The sequence below is a fragment of the Pelodiscus sinensis genome, chromosome 16, assembly GCF_049634645.1.
Source record: "Pelodiscus sinensis isolate JC-2024 chromosome 16, ASM4963464v1, whole genome shotgun sequence".
NCBI classification, from domain to species: domain Eukaryota; kingdom Metazoa; phylum Chordata; order Testudines; family Trionychidae; genus Pelodiscus; species Pelodiscus sinensis.
In genome coordinates this window covers 34,467,308-34,490,772 of record NC_134726.1, presented here as the reverse complement: position 1 = coordinate 34,490,772, position 23,465 = coordinate 34,467,308, and the positions used below count along the sequence as shown (strand labels likewise).

At 57.0% G+C, this 23,465-nt stretch overlaps 1 protein-coding gene across 2 annotated transcripts in view; it reads left to right on the top strand.

Moving 5' to 3' along the window:
• Positions 1 to 23,465, top strand: part of GRAP (GRB2 related adaptor protein) — a 43,887-nt gene that overhangs the window by 8,666 nt on the left and 11,756 nt on the right. For both annotated transcript variants that reach the window (XM_075899783.1, XM_014569761.3), the window contains exons 2-3: positions 5,734 to 5,831; positions 11,499 to 11,621. In XM_075899783.1, the coding sequence (XP_075755898.1) occupies positions 5,734 to 5,831; positions 11,499 to 11,621 (221 nt within the window). The remainder of the gene's footprint in view (positions 1 to 5,733; positions 5,832 to 11,498; positions 11,622 to 23,465) is intronic.

The window sequence follows — 23,465 nt, the reverse complement described above, 5'->3', positions numbered from 1 at the left end:
TTTCTCCATCCAGTAAATTTCTTCGAAAGCCCCACGGTTGGCTGTGAACCAGGCTCCACCCCCGTAGTCCTGGATTCTGAGAATAATGCCTCATTCTTGACACGGATGCATGAATCAGAGGCCAGAGTGGAATGCGTCCCCCCCCCCCTTTGCCTTCCTGCCCCACCCACAGACCCAGACAAGATGCAAAATCGGCTAGACAGAAGGGAATTGCTCCACAGTCGCTACAGCAGACCCCTGTCCCAGACTCTACCAGGGCACTAGCAATGCGGCTGAGTCTCAGTCCAGTGTTACTGACGAAAAGGAAACCCGACCTATGGGAAAAGGTTAGAAACACGGGCCTGTTTCGTCGGGAGGAAGGCAGACCGAAGGGGGACCGGAGAGCCGTCCTCACACGTGAAGCGCTGTTAAACAGAGGCTGGGGATATGTCCACTGGCGGCAGGACGAGAAGGAAGAGGCTTAACGTGCCACAAAGGGGATTTTGGTTAGGGAGCAGAGAGGCTTTCGCGCTCTCGGGGAAGTTGCGCTCGGAGATGGGTTTCCCAGGGAGGCTGTGGAATCCCCAGTACTGGAGGGTTTTTAGAGCAGGTTGGACAAAGCCCCGTTGGAGCCGATGTAGGTTCACTTTGTCCTGCAGGCAATCCCCAGCCAGAGCAATTGCACAATCCAGACCAGGACTCCCACTGAGCTGAGGGCGGAGCCTGTCTGTTACCAGCACCCAGGCCCCGCCCCTTCCTGCCATCGCCCCGCCCTCTCCCCCCATGGCACCCGTCCCAGAAGTTATGCGGTGCCAGGCCACCCTCGCTCTCATCCCCCCAGTGATCCCCAAAGAGGGGGTGGGGCAATGGCAGGAAAGGGTGGAGCTTGGGGGGCTGGTAACGGACAGGTCTCCCCTGGCCTGCCGGAAATCCTGGGCCAGATCGCTCAACTGCTCCAGTTGGGGATGGCCCACAAGCCGGAGTTTGAGACAGCTGGGCTAGATTAGTGTTTCTCAACCTTTTTTATATAAAATACCCCTTTTAAAAAAAAATCATAAGAACCCTCCAGTATCTACAGTTTTCAGATGAACATTTTTTTCTACCGTTGCAACACATTTGTTTAAAGAACTTAATCGTAGCCGGATGGGCGATGACATTTTTGGGTGTAAAAAGTACAAAAATAATAAAACGCTGTAAAACTTAAAACAAACATTCCGTTTTTCTCCAAATTTCAGTTGTGGTGATGTATCCCCGCCCCCCCCCCCCCCCGATTTTTCTCGAGTACCCCTAAGGGTACGCGTACCACTGGTTGAGAAACACTGCTCTAGATGACCTGTCAAGAGCCATTCCAGCCTGAAATCTTGGTGGTTCTGTGATTCTCACGGCCAACATGTCTCATGTCCGAGGGGAATTCCCACCACCGGGAATAGCGCCAACGCGGCAGGAGAAAGCGAAAGAAACGGTGCCTGGGAACGTGCGCCACGTCTTGTGCTTGTATCACAAGTCTCGTGCGCCATGGTGCTGCTCGTTAAGCCCTAGCTCCCGGAGGTCAGCCGTCTCTCAGCTTGCGTTCAGCATTGGTGGCTGCTGAGACAGCTGAAAACCTGAGTTCTAAGAGCACAGCCGCCAGCAGGCCAAGAGCCCCATGTTCAGGACGTTTACACGCTCCGTTGTAAGGCCAGTCCCTGGATTTGTCGAGGGAGGGTGGCACAACGTGCGACTTTGCACGGCTCAGGGTGGGTGAGTTTGCTCTAGTGGCGGGGGCTGGACTAGTTACCCCCCGACCCCTTCCCACTCCATGTCTCCACGATCAGATGCACCCGCTTCCTGGAGAGACTCGCTCAGACCCAGACCAGCCCAAGGCCTCCCGTGGAAAGGGAGCGGGGCCCCTTGTGAATGCTGCTCCTCAGACCTACTGGAAGGGGTCACTACAGACCGGGGGGGCGCCGAGCCAGCTGGATCTGCTGTACTCACCCGGCTCTCACCCAGCCGTAAGCCAGGTGCCCCCAGCCAGAAAGAACGGGCCAGATCCTGCCTCTTGGTCCCACCCACAGCTCAGCCCGGTCTGTTCGTTCCAGCACCGCCTTGGTCGTACGAGGCTTCTCCCAGGTGCTACCCCTTTGCCTCGCTCAGAAGCATTTCTGGACCCTGGGGCCTGCCCCCAAAGACCCGGGGATCCGCTTTCGGGCCTGGCACCCGCCTGCAGGGCTGAGCGCTGCTGCCAGGCTTGGGGGCTTGCCTCCCTTTGCGCGATGCTCAGTGCGTGGCTGTTTGAAATGCCCGTTCGCCTCTCCAGCCCTGCTGGAAGACATGGCCAGTGGGATCAGGACCAAAGCCACCGAGCCAATTGCCGCAGCTCATAACGCCCCGCAGCAGCCTCTGTTCAGGGAAGAGCTGTGCCTCTCTAGCCGGGGGGCTTGCGGGGCATCTGCTGAGCCCTGGGTAGAGAGAGCCCAGGGCTGGGACAGCAAGGGGGCAGTGAGACAGGAGGGAACCCACTGGAGTTGTGGGTCACAGCTGAAATCCATCAGCCACCCTCCACGTGTGGGGAGGGAGCCCAGAGCTAGTGCCGTGGCCAGCACTCCCCTCCCCCCAGGACTGCTTTAACCACTAGGCTAAGAAGGCTCTAGCCGTGAGCAGCAAGGGAAAGCCCAGCTGGGGAAGGCAAGCCCTGCCCCACCCCACCCCTTCCGCCCAAGGCCCCGCCCCTGGAGCCAAGCTCCGCCCACCGCAGCCCAATTCTTCCTGGCCACCTGGAGGGCTGGGACAGCCGTGCTGTGGCCTCAGCTCCAGCCCGTTTTCCCCAGCAGTCGGGCGTGTAGGTAATTTTGGGAAGGCTGTGCCTTCCCTTGCCTGCATTATTGGCCACCCATGGCTATAGCCTTAGGCCTGTCTATTGCTTCGGCCTCCTGACCAGGCAGGGCTGAGGCCAGGTAGCGGGAGGGGGGGGACAGGGTTCCAGGAGCAGAACCACTGGGGGGGTGTTTACACGGCACCATTATTTCAGAATAACAATGCGACTTCTGTAAACCCCATTCCATGAGGAAGAACGCCTCTTCCGAAACCGCTATTTCGAAATAGCTGCGGTGTGGACGCCTTCCCCCCACCCCGGTTTCCCCAACCTCCGCAGCTCCAGGGCCCCTGTTGGAGCCCGGAGCACTCCTGCCACCAGGAAAGCCAAGGGAAAGCAACCTCCTGTGGCTCCCCAGCTCAGCTGGCAGCCTGTTGCTTCCGTTCCCTTGGGTCTGTATCTCCCCGGCCATGTTACAGGGACACAGACAGGGCCACCTGCCTGGGCCAGGTAGCCTCCGGTTAACAGTGTGGGATGCCCAGACAGACCCTAAAAGTAGGGTTGGCAGTAGTCTGGTATGGCCTGGACAGTATGGTATTTGCGGCTTCTGTCCGGTAAAAAAAACACAGAAAATACCAGACATGTAAAACGTCCGGTATTTTCTGTTTTTCTTGGATGGAAGGCTACAAGGGACATTCTTCCCTGACACATCTGGTGGGGGTGGGAGGAGCATGGAGATTTAAAGAGGCTGTGACTCTTTTTTTTTTTTTTTTTTTTTGTGCGGTAGCTTTTTTTTTGCTCAACCAATTTTCCCCCCTCCATGTTCGGTACTTTTTGTGAAACTATCTGGCAACCCTACCAAAAACAGTTACTATGCCCCATGCCAGCTGCTTTGTTCCCCCACCAGCTAGCCCCACCTCTGGTTTCTCCAGAGCCCTGTTACTGAACTGTACCAAACCCCAAAGAAATCCATCTTTGTTCCTTGTATGTGTTTTTCTGTATTGGAATGCAACCGATTTCTTTCCTTATTGGAATGCAACCGATTTCTTTCAGCCCATCTCCATAGGCCAACCCATTTTTGTTTTAAGGGGCTGCAGAAGCCCTGGAGGAAGTTTGCTGAACTCACGTCCCTCTCAGGTATAGAGAGAAAAGAGGACCAAAGCGTATCTATTTGGACGTACCGAGTTATCACTGAATCCCGTGTGAATCCCAAATGCTGAAGCGGCATTAGCTGTATTTGTCACTAATGATCACTCACAGCAGTGGAAAACCTTCCTTCTCTCTTGTAACAAGGGTCCAAACTGTCCTCCCGCCTACCATGACTCGAGAACGCCTCAGTGCTTTGTGCCTCTTGAGCACTGGGCATGAAATGGTCGGGGCCTTGGACTACGACGACAGAATTCAGGACTTTGCAACAGCTGATGCTAGGCAAACAAAACGGGGCGTCTGAGGAGCTGAGTCGAAGAACGGTGTTACTTGCACCTAACTCTGACGGCGTCACACTTCTTTGCAATATGTAATTCGTACTTAGGCTCTTCCCACCCATTCGCCATAGGTCCCCTCATAGCTTTAATCCAGCCTTGCCAATTGAGCAATCAGGCCCAGGACTTCCGGATCTTCACACCCTGCATCTTCACACCCACGGGGCCCTGAGTTCATGCCCCTATCCCTTCCCGCAGTGGCAAAGCCACGACAAGGCAGCCAGTCTGCCAGCAGCAGCAGCAGGTACATGCCCCGTGTGATGCGAAAGGTTTCAGATCCTGTTTGCAACAGCTGCACTGAACACAGCTTGCCCTGCGGAGGAGGACTGGAAAATACTGTGACAGCTGAACTGGGCCTCGGCCCTTCTAATTATACAATAGAGAGGCCTCGTCGGTCCCTCTGCAGAACCGTCTCGTTAGCTTTCTGTAGGACTGAAAGCAGGTGCCTGTGTGAAGTTCTGTCTCTCATGTGAGCTGCCAGCGAAGAGCAGCTGGACCCGGTGGGCACTAGGGATGTGAATGGTTAACTAGTTAACTGGGTAACCGGCTTACCAGTTCTGGTTAACCAGTAGGGGCTGGAGCAGGCAGGGGCAGCCCCTGTCTATGGCGGGCCTGGTGTGGCCCCCCCCACCACAGACATGGGCTTCTCCAGCCAGCCAGAGCTAGGTTGGAGCGGTCCCCCCTCTCTCCCTTTAATCGGTTAACTGGTTAAACATACTAGTTAACTGGTTAACCAATTAAATGGGATTTTACACCCCTAGTGGGCACTTGTGCCTGTCTCTTGTTCACATTTTGCTTCACTGGCAATTTGTATCTTGTTATCTTGGACCTTTAAAAATCCTTCCTCTCTTCCAAGGGATTTCCTGCCCTGCAGGGGGCATGCCATTGAATAACACTGAGTTCTTGTGGGGAAGAAAAGGCAAAACGGACTCCTCCTACCAATAGGACAGATTTTAAAGGGCCAGGTTGGCAATTTGCACAGGCTTCCTAAAAATCCCAAATCTGTGCTCATGATGACTGCCCATCATGTTTCCTCAGCTCCTATCGGCCTGGGCAGTAGCCCAGAAATTGCTGTCTGCATTCCGCCCCCCCCTAGAACTAGGAACCAACTGGAAAAATTTGGATCAGGATCTGGAACACCCCAAAAGCCAGGGGAATTTAGTTCCAAAATGTAAGTCAAATCTAGTTTAAAGGCAGGAACAGGAGCTACTTGCAACAAACAGACAAACAGACAAACAAACTAACTAACTAACTAACTAACTAACAACTCATCAGATTATTGTTGCATGAAACCCAAAATGCTGTTTTCCACAAAACCCCATTTTTCCATGAAAAAATGTTCTGTTCTGGGCTGGCTCGAATCCTGACCCCATTCGAATCCTGGCACTGGGACCCGGGACAGCAGGGAGAGGGTCTCTGTTTGAAATAGCTCAGGGTGCAATCAATAGGCCAACTGCCCTTTCTCTTCTCGTATGCCCTTAGATCCTGAATATGGAAGATGACCAGAACTGGTATAAGGCCGAGCTCTACGGCTCCGAAGGCTTCATCCCAAAGAATTACATCAAAGTCAAGCCACACCCGTAAGTACCTTTCTGAGCTTCCATCTCGCTGGGGCACCAAGCCAGGCCTGCGTCAGAAGGCTGCAGCTGGGTGCAACATGTAATTACGATATTCTCTGCCCCCCCCCCCAAAATAATGTGCAATAGGATTCGGTACTTCTGTACATGGTCTCTTCCATCAGCTGTGACCCACCAAGCCTAGGAAGTAACTCATGAGCCCATTTCACAGACGGGAAAACTGAGGCATGGACCAAGCCAGTCACTTACCTCTATGGTCTTTCGCCTCCCCCATTTTAATCCAGGACTAATGACACTCTTGTCCATCAAGCATTTTCAGGTCTGTGGTTGGAGCCAGACCCACAAAGAGGGTGGAAAGCTGCCCTAAGGGGTTTGTGGAGGCTACCCCAAGTTATGGCCAATTCTGAGCTGGTGCAGGGCTGAGCTGGTGCAGCTGCTTCTGGCTCTCACTGGCCTTCAGGCGGGGACCAGCCGAGAGCACGGAGCACTCCGGTGATTCTGACCAGAGGAGCAGCTCTCTGGGAGCACTTATCCGCTGGCACAAACTGCAGCCACCTTGGGGCCACTCTATTTTGTGCCCAGGGCTGCTCAGGCCCCTGGCAGCTGCTGGGACTCAGGGGCGCAGCACCTCTGCCCCCAGCTGCCCCAGTGTGTTCAGCCTTGATCCCTCGGCTCTGGCCCAGAGGCCGTTTCCTCTCAACTGTTCAGCCCATCCGGTTGGATGGTTTATCTGAAGGCTTTAAAGCCCCTTTTCCTGCTTGCCAAGCATTTGTGCCCAGGCCTGGCCTTTCACGCCCGTGCCAATGGCTCCCTGTGCTCCACGAACAACCGACCAACGGGTGGTGGGGCTGGGGGCGCTCTATCACGTCATCCCCATCTAAGGCACGGGATTGGACGCCTGTGTCACATGGTGTCATTTCTGCCCCCTGGTTGGGTGTCTGGAATGCTGTAAAGCAGGGGCGGGAAAACGGAGGCCCCCAGGCTGCATCCAGCCCGGAAGCCATTTTAATCCAGCCCCCGAGCTCCTGCCGGGGAGCAGGGTCTGGTGTTTGCCTTGCTCTGCACATGCCAGAGGCCCATGCAGCTCCTGGAAGCAGCAGCATGGGCCCCCTCCGGCTCCTATGTGTATGGGCAGCCAGAGAGCCCCGCCCCAAGCGCTGCCTTGGCAGCTCCCATTGGCTGGGAACCATGGCCAATGGGAGCTGCAGGGGTGGCTCCTTCCGACAGGGGCAATGCACAGAGCCATGCGGCTGCATCTCCGCATAGGAGCTGGAGCGGGAACGATGCTGCTGTTTCCAGCAGCTGCCCAGAGCTTGACCACCTTCCAAGCGACAGCCCTAGCCCTGATCTGCCTCCTGTTCTCAGAACCCTTCAATCCCAGCCCAGAGCCCCCTTCTGTCCTCCAAATGCCTCTGTTCCAACCCAGAGCCCCCTCCCGCACCCAGAACTCTTCACTTCTAGCCCCACCCCAATTCCCTCAGCATTCATGGCCCACCGTACAATTTCCAGACCCTGATGTCGCCCTCGGGCCAAAATGTTTGCACACCCCTGCTGTAAAGGAATCGGGAAGGCTGGTTTTGGCACCTCCTTCACCCGTGACCCCAGGATTTCCCATCCCACCAACACTCGTGTGCACAAGTGTTCACAAGTGACAAGGGGTGGGAGGAGCCGAGGAGCTGAAGGAGAGCTCCCAAAACACTGCTGGGCAGCCCTTCCCAGATGGGGTGGCCTCTTGCTCTCCGCCTTCACAGTGGCCCTGGGAACCCCTCCGGCCTCTGCCTTGCCAGCCCTGGGGGATGTGCCACCCAGATAAAGCAGCTGCCTCAGGAAAAGAACAGCCGCAAAGCTCCGCGTGGGAGACGGGTGACAGGATGTGGCTGGGGCTGTCGGCGTTTCTGCACAGCCGCCTTGCACGGCTCGTCTCTCTCAGCCAGGAGCACAATCGCAGCCTTGCGAAATCCCCACGATTGGGCACCCGATCCACTCGCAGGCCCTACGCAGAGAGCGAGCCCAGCCTCTCCCGTGCGGCAGAGGGGCAGGGCCGCGAGGGACATCACACGGGAGGCGGGTAACTGGGGCTGCGGGACTCCGCACCGCACATGGGGCCCTGCAGTGTTCTCTGGCGCTCAAGCCGTGCCAGCCTGCGATGCCCAGCGGCACCACCCCGTCTGTGGGGAGCGGAGAGGAAACATCGTGTGCAGGAGCCAGTGAGCGAGGACGCTGTGCCTCGGTCGGCAGGTTGAGCGTTAGCTCTGGGGCTCCCAGGGGACTCTGTTCCTCTTGAATTGGCCCAAGCACAGGGCCCCAGAGCATCACGGGAGTTTAGAAGTCTTGGGGGAGGGGGAGGAACCGTGTTAATCCGTAACTTTAAAAACAAGTCGTCCTGTGGCACCTTCGCAACTAACAAAAATATAGAGAATCACGAGCTTGAGTGGGCAAAACCCACTTCTTCCAACACTCCTGTCAGCTGAAGAAGTGGGTTGTGCTCACGGAAGCGCATGGTACCATCTCCATGGCTACGTCTAGACTGGCATGATTTTCCGCAAATGCTTTTAACGGAAAAGTTTTCCGTTAAAAGCATTTGCGGAAAAGAGAGTCTAGATTGGCACGGACACTTTTCCGCAAAAGCACTTTTTGTGGAAAAGCGTCTGTGCCAATCTAGACGTGCTTTTGCGCAAAAAAGCCCCGATCGCCATTTTAGCCATCGGGGCTTTTTTGCGCAAAACAGTACTGTGCTGTCTACACTGGTCCTCTTGCGCAAATGATTTGCGCAAGAGGGCTTTTCCCCGAACGGGAGCAGCATAGTATTTCCGCAAGAAGCACTGATTTCAGACAGTAGGAAGTCAGTGTTCTTGTGGAAATTCAAGCGGCCAGTGTAGACAACTGGCAAGTTTTTCTGCAAAAGCAGCTGATTTTGCAGAAAAACTTGCCAGTCTAGACACAGCCCCTGTGTTGTTAGTCTCTAAGGTGCTGCTGGACTCTTTGCTGTTTTTAAAGTTTTTCCTCAGAGGGGATGCGCTTGAGTGGGGAGAAAAAGGGGACCCTCAGAATAAGAAGCGAGAGAGGGGAATCAAATGGCCTGTCGATAACAGTCCTGGTGCGAATTTGTGGGCAGGAAGTGTCCCATACTTAGCTCTTGATGTCAATAGGGTGCTGAATGTGAGGAAAGGTGGTGGTAGAATATGTTAGCCAGGGGTTTAGGCAACTAATTCTCATTGGTGGTGTCCACCCCAAGTGGCGCTGAGGTCAATGGGAGTGTTTCATGGAAGCAAAATTGGCCCCTGACAGGACCTTTCTCTGTGCCGGGCTCCCCGGTGTCTGGCAGGGCAGCAGGACCGAGCAAGGACGGGAACCAGTCGAGAAAGCAGGACGACTTGGCACAGCTGCTCCAGCCCCAAGTCCCCGTGTCCTCCCCATCACGCCTCCACGAGGGACGTAGGGATTTCGCGTGTGGGTTTCAGTGCTGCGGTCCAGGCCGCGCACGGTCCTTTGCCAGAGAAAATCAGACAGACCCAGGCCAGCGCAGGGGGAGCCAGCTTGCCCAGCCAAAGCTGGGTGGATGTCCCTTCTCTTGCTAGCCCCTTTGTGAGTTTGAGTCACAAGGCCGCCCCCAGGCTGGTCGGGAGCCCTTTGCAGGGTGGGGAAAAGAACGGAGCAAACACAGGATTCACAAACCCGCAGCCCGAATCGGAGAGTTATTTTTATTCCATGGGACAATGGCTTTTTGTCTCGCTCTAACCCCTTCCGCAACGTCTGCAGCCCCAACCTCAGGGACCGTTTTAGCGCCTGAGCCGGGACTGAAACTGACCAGAAAGAGAAGTGAAACTAACCCGTGAGCAGCACATTTGCCTGTAAAAAATTGCTGGGGTTCCCGTCCACCCACATGCCCGATGGCAGCCATCGCATCTCTACCAGCAGGGCTCAAGCCAGCTGTGGGTTTAAAGCTAGTAGCACAGGGTTCCACCCAGTACTTTGCTCTGCCCCACCCCCTCTGTCAGCTCCGGATGCCTTCTCTCCCTTGATTTCCTGCTTTATCGGGTCCCATCTCACCTGCTGCTTCTCTCCCCAGCTTCTCCTGTTCAAATGTGTGCCCTCAGACCAGCCCTTCGCCCCTCCTTAGCTAGACTTTAAAGCATTTGATACGATCTCGCATGACCTTCTTATCAATAAACTAAGGAAATACCATGTACATAGGGCTACTGTAAGGTGGGTGTATAACTGGCTGGATAACCGTTCTCAGAGAGTAGTTATTCACGGTTCTCAACTCTGCGTAACAAGTGGGGTTCCGCAGTTGCCTGGTTTGGGGCCGGCTCTGTTCAATATCTTCCACGCTTTAGATACAGGCTTAGAGAGGACGCTTGTTAAGTTTGCAGATGATACCAAACTGGGAAGGGTGGCGAGTGCTTTGGAGGGCAGGGTCATCATTCAAAAGGATCTGGACAAACTGAAGACATGGCCTGAGGTCAATAGGATGACCTAGCGCAGGGCAATCGAAAGGATGTTGCCATCACGGGGACAACTAAAGGGGGAGTCAAACATCTTGCTCTGCTCAGACAGCAGTGGGGAAAATGGGGGGCTGGCTCACAGGCCCCTAGGCAGGAAAGACAAAGGATATGTCTACACTGCACACTAACCTTGGGCTATGACCCAGGTATGAGACCAAGCCCCCCCCCACCTCCCAGCCATCCACATGCAAATCGGTCAGATATGGGTCTTAGGGCCCTGCTTGGAGGGGTGTTCAGAATCATAAGACTTGAAGAGACCATCAGAGATCCTCAAGTCCAGTCTCCTACCCTCATGGCAAGACCAAGCACTGTCTAGAGACCATCCCTGACAGGTGTCTGTCTAGCCTGATCTTAAAAATCTCCAGTGATGGAGATTCTGCAGTCTCCCTAGGCAATTTATCCCAGTGTTTAACCCCCCTGACAGGTAGGAAGTTTTTCCTAATGTCCAACCTAAACCTCCCTTGCTGCAGTTTCAGCCCATTGCTTCTTGTCCTGTCCGCAGAGGCCAAGGAGAACAATTTTTCTCCCTCCTCTTTGTACCACCCTTTTAGGTACTTGGGCTCATTTTATACACCGTCCATCCCAACATCTCTCCCACCCCCGTTATCTCAACCAGAGAAGTTCTTTGGCACTTCCCGCACGGTGCAGGACGCGTGTTCCACCCCAGAGGTGGCTGCATTTCAGGGGCAGGTGAACAAGAGACCCTCTCTGGGGTGAAAGAAGGTCTTTCCGTCTCTCTGTCCCATTCCATCTCCTGAGGGCTGCATTTTAGAGCAAAGCTTCTACGCTAGTTTGTGGCCACAGCTCTGGCGGGTGCCTAAGCTCCAGGACATTGAGAGGCAGCATGACCTAGTGGGTATGGAACTGAATGGTGACTCAGGAGACTTGGAATCTAATCTTGGCCCTGCCACCGACCATGTCACTTGTCCATGCCTCTGCTCCCCAAGGCTCCAGATAGGAGTCACCGGGGAAGAACCTCTGCCCTAGGCTATGCAGGGGCTGGCTGACAAGTTGATCTTAAAGTCTTTCTGCACAGCCCAGTCTGAGGCCTCCCTCTTCAATGCAACCTAATGCCCAGCATCATCTCACACCTGCCGGCCCCGGCTGGGTCTGGCCCGTGTCGTTGCTCCCACTCAGCGCTGGTTCTTTGTGTGACCCCTTCCAGGTGGTACGCGGGAAGGATCTCCAGGCACCTGGCCGAAGAGATCCTCTTGAAACGCAAGCACTTGGGAGCCTTCCTGATCCGCGAGAGCGAGAGCGCCCCGGGGGAATTCTCCATCTCCGTGAAGTAAGTTGCTGGCTCCTTCCTCTTGTGCTCCCGGCTCAGGCCTGCGGCAGGGCCCAGGCAGGATCCCCGCCGGGCCGGGCCTGTCGCCGATGCGTTTCATGCCGATGGACCAGGGTCACATTGAGCAGATGCAGTGTGCACCTCAGAACACTAGGGGGAGCCCATTGGCCCCGCCCATGAAAGGCGGGGCTGTAACTTACGTCTCTAGTTGATGTCCCTGCTAGAGCCTTCACCGCCAGCCCCTCTGCATGTAAATTGGGGGGGGGGGGCTTTTTTGGGTCGGAGGCCACTGACCCACAGAAAAATCAGTCGGGGACCGCACACAAGTGAGAAGCAAAACAACACCCAGCCCTACTGACGGGGCTCTGAGGAGAGACACTCCCCACATTCACCAGAGCCTAAGGGGCCCAGCTTAGTAGATTTTGTGAGTGCCAGCCCCGAGGTGGGGCAGCGGGTGGGCGGAGGGGACTGGTGTGCTACTGTGGGCTTCCCAGTGCTGGAGGGGGGAGGCTGAGCCTCGGGGGCCGGATCCAGGCAAGCCGGGGACCACATCCAGCCCCCAGGCCTTAGTTTCCCCACTGCTGGACTGTAGCTGATACCCACTCCCTTACGGTGGTGTAGCTGGCTCTCCTAGGCTCCAGCGAGCCCGGCATTGTCTCGTGTGCCCGTCTTCATCAACTCGTGGCAGGGTGGACGAGGCAGCGGCGCCCGTCCCATGCCAGATTCCAGCCTGCGTTTGCCTCACAAAGACTTTTCCCTGCCCAGGGCGTGTGGGAACGGGCAGCGAGCGCCCTGACTTTTCCCAGCCCGGCTGCACAGCAGAACTTCGGTCCTCCCGTTTCCTCCCGTTTCCTGACAGCTCCCTGCTCGTCCGTGCCTTCTGCTCCGGGCCTTGGCCCTGTAGGGTCACACAGGCTGGGCCAGCCCAGCGCTCGGCACAGGTTCTAGGCGGCAGGCTCCAGCCTTTTGGGCAAAATTCACTTCCTCCTGTTAGTTCCTTCCCTCCCCCGCCCCTTCCCCTCCCCCGCTGCTTCACCTGGGCGCAGCACTCTTTGTGGCTTCCTGTGCTGTGTGGTAGTGGAGCGTTGCTGTGCACCGTCGAGCAGCAGCTGCACCCCACCCCAGAGGTAGCTGCATTCAAGGGGAGGGGGTGAGTGAGCCGGGTATACTGACTGCAGCCTGGACAGCACTCTGGGGTCCCCCAGGATGGAAAGCTCCTAACAGTCAGCAATGGGTGAATCAGGCTGAGCGAAAAGCCAATCCTCTCAAACCCTTGGTTAGGCCTCAACCCACATCTGAACGGGCACTCTGCTGAGCTCCCAGAGCTGTCTGGAAGAGGCTCTGCCCCGCCCCAGCTGTGGCCAGAAGCACATCTGCCCTCCACCTCCATCCTGCCACACTGTTCACTGCCACCGGCACTAGCAGCTGCCACAGGTTTATCTGGCCAGGAGAGTTTCTGGTTCTCGGGCAGCCTTTCCCCGGTAAGGGCATCCTGAGCCAGACCAGAACACCATAAAGAAATCCCTGGTTTCCCTGGGCTGAGTCGCACCACTACTCACCATTCACGGCAGCAGCGGGCAATCGACTCGGGGCTTCCTGCTTAAAATCATCATCTCCCACCTTCTGCGACCCCCCAGTAGCTGCTAGCAGTACGGGGCTTATGACAGAGCAGAGTGCAGTTCTGTGTCTACCCAGTAGAGGGCAGTAGAACCTGTGTGCATGTACACACACCCCACACCAGGACATCCCAGCCTTTTGCCCATACGGCCCTATTGCAGGGGGCTCTCACTGCTGCTTGACAAACATCCTTCGTTAGTGTTAATTAGTTCAATTTTAGCCAGTTGCCCAGGCTCCCCCAGGAGACAGGCACCATGGCCATGGTGTGCAGGGGGGAGGGGAGGGGACAGCTGTGGCACTGCGCAGACAAACAACATGCTCCAGTGCAGAGAGGTGCGATTCTGGGGGCCAAGAGTAGCACCAGGGGCCGGCCCGCAATGGTGCCAGTGCCCAGCTGCAGCTGATGGCTCCCCTTGGCACAGCCCGGCGGGTGGCTAGCAGCCTGCCTGGCAGCGGAGTCCTTGCCACTGGCTTTGCGCCGCTGGTGTGAGCAGTGGGGGCTTGAACCAGCTGCGCCAGGGGACGCTCTGCGCTGGGCCCCAGGAAGGTTGCAGGGCAAAGCCCCGATGTGAGGCAGCGGGGTGCTCAGACTACGTTTACACTACAAGTTTTTTGGGCAGAAAATATGCTAAGGAGGAACTCATTAGCATAAGTCGCAACATCATTAGCATATTTTCTGCCATTGTTTTTTGTGCGCGGGGTTTCTGCGCAAAAAGCAGCCGTGTGGGGGTTTCCGTTTTGCACAAAACCCCCCATTTGCACATGATCCTTATACCTCAAAAAAGGAGGAACACCGATCTTGCACAAAAAGGAAACGTCCACACTGCTTGATTTTGTGCAAAAACAGATCGGCAGAAAATATGCAAATGAGATTGTGTCTTATGCTAATGAGTCCCTCGTTAGCTTATTTTATGCCGGGGTGGGGGGGGGAGTCTCTCAGTGAAGACGTAGCCTTATTTGCATATTCTCTTCCGATCATTTTTGCGGAAGCGGTTTGCCGTTAAAAAGCCCAGTGTAGATGAGGCCACTTGTCGGGAAAAAACCCTTTTGTGCAAGATCCTGAAAACCTCATTTTTTGAGGAATAAGGATCGGAAGAGGATATGCAAATGAAAGCGTGGGATCTGCTAATGAGCACTCTATTTGCATATCTTCTGCCGAAAATAACCGCCATGTAGATGTAGCCTCAGGGCTGCCAGACATTGAGCTCGTGGGCGTGACACCCCATGGAGGGGTTCCGGGATCCCCGCCCCCCAGAGGGGGGCGCGGGGGTTACAGCTCTTTGTGGCCAGCCAGTCTGGAGTGTCTCGCACCTCGGTGTGTGTGCAGGCCAGCATGGAGGGCGGATGCGTGTGCAGGGAGGGAGGGGCGTTGCCGGTGGCGATCCTTAGCTCATGTGGCAGTGAGTTCCAGAGGTCCGGCTCCTGGGGAAGGGCCCACGCACAAGAGCCTTGTCTCAGTGGAGCCGGGGGAAGTCACAAGCATGGAGGGAGCGATGGCCACTCCCCCGGGCTTTGCCTGTCAGGACACTGACCCGCCTGGCCAGCTGGAGCCAGTGCAAAGATTAGAGCCTATGGGGTGAGCTGAGTGGAAGGGCTGCTGACAGTCAGGCGGGCAGCTTCATTCCCAGCGGCCGTGGCCCAGCCAAAGCAGGGCTGGTGCCACTGTAGGTACCCGGCTGGGCCCTGGGGCAGACTAACCAGATCTACAGAGGGATGCTTCCGAGGGAGCAAACGCCTCCCCCCACCCCGGGCTCTGGTTCAGCCGCTCCATGCTGGGCCTCCCCCAGAGCACTGCAGTGCGGTGCCCCTACTGCGGGCTGCACGTCCCCCCCTGCGACGTTTGTCCCCCGCGTCGACCAGCTCGCCCTGCTGCAGACACGGAGCCACTCAGCCCCGTGGTCTCTGAGCCGAGAGGGGCTCCGGGGTGGGAGTGTGGCCAGGAGAAAGAGGCACTCACCTCGGGGGTACCCAGCCCTCTGCTCCCCCATGCAAAGCTGCTGCTTTCAGGGGGCCCCTGGGCAAAGCGTGCCCAGCCCCTGGTGCCCGCGCTGGGCCTGTCCCTCTGAGAGCAGAGCCTGCCTAACGGCACAGGGGAGCGGCGCTGTGACTCAGCCACAGAGCTAGCCCATCGGGGGCACCCGGCGCCTCTCTAAGGCAGCCCAGCAAGGAGCTAGTTCTGCTCCGGTAGAAGGGGAGCGGGGAGGGAGATGAATCCTTCCTGTCCCTGTGCCCGGGAGCATGAGGGTGGCCACCCTGGCCATGCCACAGCAGGAGGGGAAAGCACCCCGGCTCGCCCGGCACACTCACCGTAACAGCAGGTGGGGCCAGACCGACCGCCTCGCTGGCACGCCGCCCCCATGCCGGAGCCAGCCAGCTGGGTCGCTGGCAGTGGCTCAGCAGAGCCACAGGGTGGCTCTCCTCCACTGCCCTCGTGTGTCAGCCAGGGAGGTAACTGGCTCACCGGGTGATGCTTACCGGTAACCGGTTATCCCACCACCTGGCCAGGCTGGAGCAGCCCCCCGCCCGCAGCTTGGGCCCGGCACAGGCAGAGGGCCGGGGGGTCCGGGTGAAGTGGTTCCCCGGTTAAACGTAACGTTTCACCAATGCACTGATTCCACGAGATTTTACCTCCCTAGTCTCAGCTCCTCCTTGGCCCGGGAGCAGGGAGCAGAGTGTTTCTTGCTCCTGTGTGTGTTGGTAACACGCCCCCCCTCTCTCCCGGGGGCTTCTGGCCTGAATCCGACAGGGAGCAGGTGTCCGGCCCCAGACCTTAGCCAGACTTACATCAGTTCAGCCGCTCTGTTCCTGCAGGCCTAGAGGCCCTGTGGTGGGCTGGGGGGGGGGGGCGTAAGGCATCCCCTGCAGGGAACCAGAGGGGCTGTCTCCCCACTAGGCAGTGTGGCTGAGTGGTTAGAGCAGGGGCCTGGACTCCAAGGGACAGCTTAGGCCCTGCTCTAGGGGACAGCGTGGGCGCGTCTCGCTTTATCACACTCCAGCTGGCCCAGCTCTCAGCGTGTTTAGTTTTTGCTCCGGCAACGTGTCCCCGCCCTGGCTGCCGGCCTGTCCCTCAGCCCCAGAGCCTCCCACGCAGGCGCCGGCCCCGGCAGGGGGAGACGCAGCATCTGCCACACGCGATCGGATCTGATCGCTGCGCCAACGGAGCGCTGTGTGCCACCTCCAACCACGCCAGGCAGCCGGGCAGGGTAGCTCCCAGAGCCGAGCGCTGCCGGTCCCTGGAGAGTCAGCCACCCAGCTTGTGTGGGCAGCCGCTCCGGGCTCGGACGTGCTGTGGTCCCGCACACATCTCCGGAGGGTGAAGCTGGGTCCGTCAGCCTTTAAAACAGGGGTGGGGAATCTCAGGCCCGGGGGCCGGATGCGGCCCTCGGCTCGCCTGGATCCGGCCCCCAAGGCTCAGGGCCCCACCGCCAGCTCCAGGGAACCCGTACGGGCACCACACCCCTCCACAGCCTCACCACAAGGCTGGAGCACACAAGATCTAGTGGGCTGGGCCCCTCTCGCCCAGCATTTCTCAACCAGTGGCCCACGTACCCTCAGGGGTCCTCGAGAGACGTCTGGGGGGCACGTCAACCCAACTGAATCTTGGAGAAAACGGAATTGTTGTTTTGCGTTGTACGGTGCTTTATTCTGTTTGTACTTTTTACGCCCAATAATGTTAGCGCCGGCCTGGCGACGATTACGTTGTTTAAACAAATGTGTGGCAGTGGTAGAAAAAAATGTTGTGTCTGAAAACTGTAGCTCTTGGGGGTACTTTTTTTTTTTGAAAAAGGGGTATTTTATACCAAAAAAAGGGGCATTTTATGAAAAACACTGCTCTAGACTCTAGTGGGCGAGGGGCCTGTGGGGAGGGACTGTCTCCTTCTTGGCTGGGGGCCACGTCAGTGAGGGGTTTGGGCTTTTTTTTGCTTCTCACTTGTGTGCGGCCCTCGACTGGTTCTTCTGTGGATCAGTGCCCTTCCCCTCCCCCCGCTTTAAAATGACAGCCCCTGTCAGCTCCGAGCCCCAATGGGCTGAGTGCTGTGCAAACAGGTGAGTCTCTGTCCCGTGTAAGGCCCAGCTGAACGCTGGGTTCTACGCCCTGTCTCCCAACCCATAGTCTGATCCCCGGGCTGTTCGGGGTTCAGATCCGTCTGCACCCTGGCGTGGCCGTTCCCCTTACGGGCAGAGGGAGAATGAGCTATGGACTTTCCAGCCAGCCAGCGTCTTCTGCTGCAGATCTTGAATTACGCGTTTCGGGAGGCTCTGGGTGCTAATGAAAGCAACGGCTCCCAGGCGCTGCCCGCCCAGCCCTGCAAACCTGCCCGGGCTGCATGTCAGAGGAAAGCAGAAATGTGCAAGCGCCCTGTGCCCAAAATGCTCAGATTGGGGCTCTTCCCCTCTCTCCGGCCCCCCTCTGTCCTGAACCACACACAGGACATGGGTTTCACAGAGCAGAAATGTCTGGATTCATTTATCAGCCCAGCAGGATGGAAGGGGGATGAACTTCCCCGCCAGCCCTCCCTCTACAATCCCCTTATCCAGCTGCTTATCTGGATTGCAGCCCTGGAGACATCACAGCAACCTGTGGTCTCCTGTCTCTGATTCCAGCGCTTCCCGTCTGCCTTCCCAGCCTGCCCGGGGCAGAGCTTGAGTCATTGAGAGGGCTTTTGTTTCTTTGCTTGGGTTGTGCCTGGCGGGGAGAATGTCAGAGCTGAGTCGGGCCTCCCCTTCTGACCGGGAGGAGGGCGCGGAGTGTTGTGGCAGGACTTACTCTGGCGAAGCTGCTTGTGAAGATCCCTGATCTCAGCTTTGGGGAGGGCCCGGCTCACGCCCCCACGGCCCGATCCAAAGCCCAGAGGAGTCTGTGGGAAAACTCTGGAAAGGGCCCATAGGGAGTTGAGCCCCTGTGGGGTTCATTGCTCTCTTCTCCTGTTCCCACCGTTCGATTTCTGGCTGGCTGCCGCGGCCTGGCCAAGGTCATTTACTGCCTGGGCAAACAGCATGTGGCGTGGGAAGGGAAGCAGCTAGGAAGGGATTAGCCGCGGTCGGGCGCAATAGGACAGGGATAGAACTGGGAACTACCCCAGCCCGGGTGCCCTGCCCCGCAGGTCAGGGTTCTGTGCCCTGGCCCATGGCCCCTCTCTTACCCACACCCTTATACAGGAGGCCTACGGACCAGGCTCCCAAGGGAGGCTGTGAATCCCCATCTCAATCTCATTGCTGCGGGGTCAGGCAGATTCAGCTCTTTCCGCTGGTGGCGCTGCCGGCGTTTGGCTGGCTCTGGTTGCCTTGGCATGCGGGCTTTGGTGGCGTCGCCTGTGCCGGCCCTGCCCCGGTGGGTGCCGTGAAGACGACGGAAAACCCCAGTGGAATCTTTGGCGTGACAAACCAGAGTCACAGAATAACCGCGATCAAACAGGAGTTTATGGGGTCCCTAGGGAGCGGGTGGAGTCTCCGTCCCGAGAGGTGTTTAAGTCTCGGTTTGACAAAGCCCTGGCTGGGTTGATTGAGTTGGGATTGGTCCTGCCTTGGGCAGGGGGCTGGACTTGATGACTCCTGAAGTCTCTTCCAGCTCTATGGTTCTATGATTCCAGGAGCTCAGTGATGGAGTCTGGGGGAATAGTCTGGACACTGAAGAGCATGCAGAGATTTTCTCAGCCTGCCCTTGTGGGCCACTTCACTCATGAATCTTAGGCTGAGTTGTTGTAAGAGCAGTAATCCCTAGTGCTCACATAGCACTGTTCCCCTGTAGATCTCTGAGGACCTCACAAAGGAGGGCAGTCCTCTTATCCCTGATTTGCGGATGGGGAAACCGAGGCAGCGCCAAGTCTTGCCCAAGCTCACTGCACAGGCCAGTGGCTGTGCGAGGAGCGGAAGTCGCGTTTTCCGGGTCGCAGGCCAGCGTGCTGCTCACTAGGCCACGCTGCCTCTGATTTTGCAACCGTGCAGCCCCACCCCCATCTTGCACACTGCCGTTGGCCCGCACGTTTCCCACTCAGATCGAGGCCCAAAGCACAGGCTGCTAAGAGACCACAGGGCCAAGCAGTTTGTACGCTGCCAGCCCCGGACAGCTCTCTTCTCTGCCGGGGGTGCTTGTTTTGCTGACACCGGAGTTGATTTTGCTGTTCGCATGCTTCCACGCCAGAGGAGCCAGTTCCAGGCAGCTGGGTCCTATCGCCAGCAAAATTCAGTCCAGCAGAATGGGCTGAAAAGTGTTTGAACCACATGGCTGTTCCTGACGGAAGGAGCCCCGGTGAGGGACCCACAACCCCCCCCCAGCGCGGCGGGGGTCAGGGAGAGAGAGCACCCACCTAACGCCTGATTCTGCAGCTGGTTGCTCGCGAGATCGGAGCGCTACGGCGGGCGGCTGACGCCCACGTTCAAGCTCAGCCACTGGGACTCGCGGCCGGGAAAGTAACACAGTCAGCCACGTGCCTCTAAAGGGACCTTGCTTATCCCTCCCACAGGAAGCCGTATAGTCACGGCTTCTTGGATTTCAAAGCCAAACTGTTCCTGGCACAGGCCCCAGAACTGCCCCCCAGTCCTGCAGCTGGTCTCATGAGCCAAAGTCCTATTCTCATCTGTATTATTTAAGGCAGAGTCTAGGTGTCTCAGTCACAGGTCAGAATGCTGCTGTGTGCGGTGCTGTACAAACACAGAACAAGGCTGCTTGGCAGCAACCTCCCTGGTTTTGCTTTTCCATTTGTATCTCAGGAAAGCACTGGTAAAGGCTTCACACATGTCCCCAACCAAGGAGCACAGAATTCACTGCTGCCCGCCTACCCCCAGGCACGATGAGACCCAGCCAGCGGACTCATTGCCGAGGGACTCCGGGACTTGCCGTTAGCACTGGCAGCCCTTCCCGTCCCCGGGCCTCAGTTTCCCCATCTGTAAAATGGGGAGGATACTTTCTCCTCCGGTGTGAAACAATGTGAGATGGACAGACAAATGCCCCATCTTCCGTGCGGAGTCCCGAGCCGTGCAGTCCGGTGTGAAACACCGTGAGATGGACAGACAAACGCCCTATCTTCTGTGTGGAGTCCCGAACCGTGCAGTCCGGTGTGAAATTCCACCCCAAGGATCCATTGAAACAAACTAGCATCCAGCCCCCACCCGCCAGAAATGGGAAAGTCTCCCTCTTCGCTAACGGGGCAGCCAGTCCGGCGGGTTTTCTCTCGCCTGCTGTAACATGCAGGGTGCACGCTGCAAGCTGCAGGGTGGGAGCGAATTCACTTGCTCGTTCAATGCATTCCTCTCTCCGCCCAGGATGTGGCAGCCACAGCCACAGTGTCCTGTTGTGATATCTGCACTAACCAAGCCGGCTTCCCTTGTGCACACCCGTCCTCTCCCCGGCAGCCTCTCTCAGCCTGCAGTCTAGCTGCCCTCATGCAAACCAACCCCGGGGGCCAGGCAAATGACTTTCCAAGGAAGGGTGGGCCTAGTCTGGCCTTGATTCAGCAACCGGATACCTTGGTATCTGCTCCAGCCACAGGGATCTGCCCCTTTCATCCAGTTGGAGCGCTGGGGCCCACGGTTTAATCCGAAGAATTTTACAACAAAGGTGTTTTGGGAAATTAGGGACAGGAAGAAAAGACTGGAGGGTTTGTTACCCTTTGACCCGCAGGCCCCGGGTAGGAATCGCTGCCTTTCTAGAACATTCTTCATTTCCCCAGGTCAGCCCCTAGGAAAATCAGCCTCACTTGTCACCTGTTAGCCCTGGGGGAACGTCGAAGGACGTGGTCACTTTTGCCGAGGAAAGCAGGAAAAAAAAAAAAGAAGAAAAAAGGGCACTGTGCCTTTAAATGGCCCCGCACGCCTCTTTTTTTGCACCGAAGCTGTAGGAGCATCCCCACATACCAGTGACTTTGGGCAGTGAGGCAGAGGATGCGCCGCAGAAAGCAGGCCGTCCCCGTAAGAGGCGTCCAGCTCCCCCCGGTGCTGGTTTTGCCGTGATGTGCGAGTGAGGACACGGTCGTGCTGTAGGCCTGCGTGCAGGAATTTCAGGGGGGGGGGTGCATGTGGGTTTTTTGGTAAATGTGGACCACAAGGGTGTGATCACACTCCCATAGACCCCCAAATAAGCATGCTCGAGAAGGCAGGCACCTCACGCTGCCTGAGCCGCCTTCCCCATGCTCCAGCTGGCTGGGGCTGATTTCCCCCGCTTCCCCAGGAGCAAGGCCCAGTAAGGCCACATGTACACACCTAAGAACATAAGAACGGCCACACTGGGTCAGACCACCGGTCCATCTAGCCCAGTATCCTGTCTGCCGACAGCGGCCATACCAGGTGCCCCAGAGGGAGGGGACACAACAGGTAATCCTCATGTGATCCCTCCCTGTCACCCACCTCCAGAGAACAGCGACTAGGGACACCATTCCTACCCATCCTAGCTAATAGCCATTGATGGACCTAACCTCCATGAATCTATCTAGCTCTTTTTTGAACCCTGTTAAAGTTCTAGCCTTCACTGCATCCTCTGGCAAGGAGTTCCACAGGTTGACTGTGCACTGAGTGAAGAAAAACTTCCCCAGTGCCTTACACATGGAGGAAGCCAGCAGAGGTGTTTCGCCAAAGCAAGGCGCTCCAGAGGGACCATCTCCTCAGAAATGAGGAAGACCCAGCCAGCGGACTCATGGCCCAGAGACTCCCAAAGAGCTGGACAGAGGGCTGCATTTGGCACCTGCTCTGCTAGACGCATCCCTTATCCTTGAGCACATGGGCTGGACGTCCACTCCTGCCCCTGAGTCCCTGCACCCGCCAGATGCAGGTTCCACGGAGGCAGAGTCTGTCAGCGTCCAGGAGACGCCTGTGGGGTTTGTCTCTCGCCGGCAGAGAGAGCTCCTCTCAGAATCCAGCTTGAACTTCTCTGAGCTTCTCCCAGGCTGCGGACCTCCATGGGGAACCCAACCCCACGGCTGGGATCCCAGTGGCTCTGAACCCGACTCTTCTTGCCCTCTGGGTAAATCAGGAATAGCGCCCTCCGAGCAAAGGAGGGGCACCAGGAGAATCAAGAACCCCTGGCTCAAAGTGAGAATCGGGGCTGGTTGGGTTCCCTTCCTGCAGGCTGACTATCTCCAGGGGGTAACTCGCAGTGCACCAAAAGAACCTGATGCTGCAGCCCCTCCACCTCTCCGACGGGGGGATCCCTCGCTGCCCACCACTGGCTCTGTGCCAGGATGCCTCTTCCGAGCCCTTGGAATTCTGCCATGCTTCTATTTCGGGAGCATCCCTGGGAAGCAGGCGGCTGTGCGGAGATTCAGAAAGAGGCTCTCAAGGTCTGGTGAGCCTCACCCGCTTCCCTACCCAGAGAAGATGGCCAGGAGGGAAGGCAAGAAGCCAAAACGGTACTCCAGAGAAGACACCAAGATGCCACTGCATGTTCCAGCTTCCCAGAAGAGGGGACCAGCCACCCAGATGCTGGGGCAGAGGGTGTCAGTAGCACCACGGGGGTCTGCGTGGGGCAGGGAGAGGATTAGGGTTGCCAGATGGTTTAACAAAAAATACCGAACACCGCCCCATCCCCCCCCACAAAAAACCACCGGGAAAAAATTCTGTTGAGAAAAAAAAAAGGGGGAGACCAAAATTGTTAAGCAAAAAAAAAAGAAGAAGAAAAAAGGGCACTGTGCCTTTAAATGGCCCCGCGCGCCTCACACCCCCACCCCCGCCAGATGCATCAGGGGAAAATTGTCCCTGCTGAGCTTCCGTCCGAGGGAAACAGGAAATACCGGACATTTCACATGTCTGGTATTTTCGTTTTTTTTTTTTTTTTACCGGGGGGGGGAGGGGGACGACCCAAATACCGAACTGTCCGGGTGAAAACCGGACACCTGGCAACCCTAGAGAGTATTAGACCTGCCCCCACATCTCCTCCCTAACGAGTCACACTGCCCGGGGACCACCAGGCTGGCTTGCTCTCCATGCTCTGTAGCCCCATGGAGCTGGTGGAACGCAAGCAGCTGTGGGGCGGACCTATCTGGCATGGAACAGTGAACCACCCACGGATCGCGCCAAGCCCAGCGCAGAGGGGGAGGGCTGGGAACCCTTCATTGTTCACACACTTCGGACGCAGCAATGCAATAAAAGCCCAGTAGCTTTAGGCATGTCACAACGGCTTGGTCCACTTTTTAACCCCGTTCTCCTTTTTCATTATTTCTTAATTAACACATAAGAAGCCATTAGCTGTAACACTGCATGATGCAGCTCCCCCTCCCAGGTTAATTTACCAGTGAT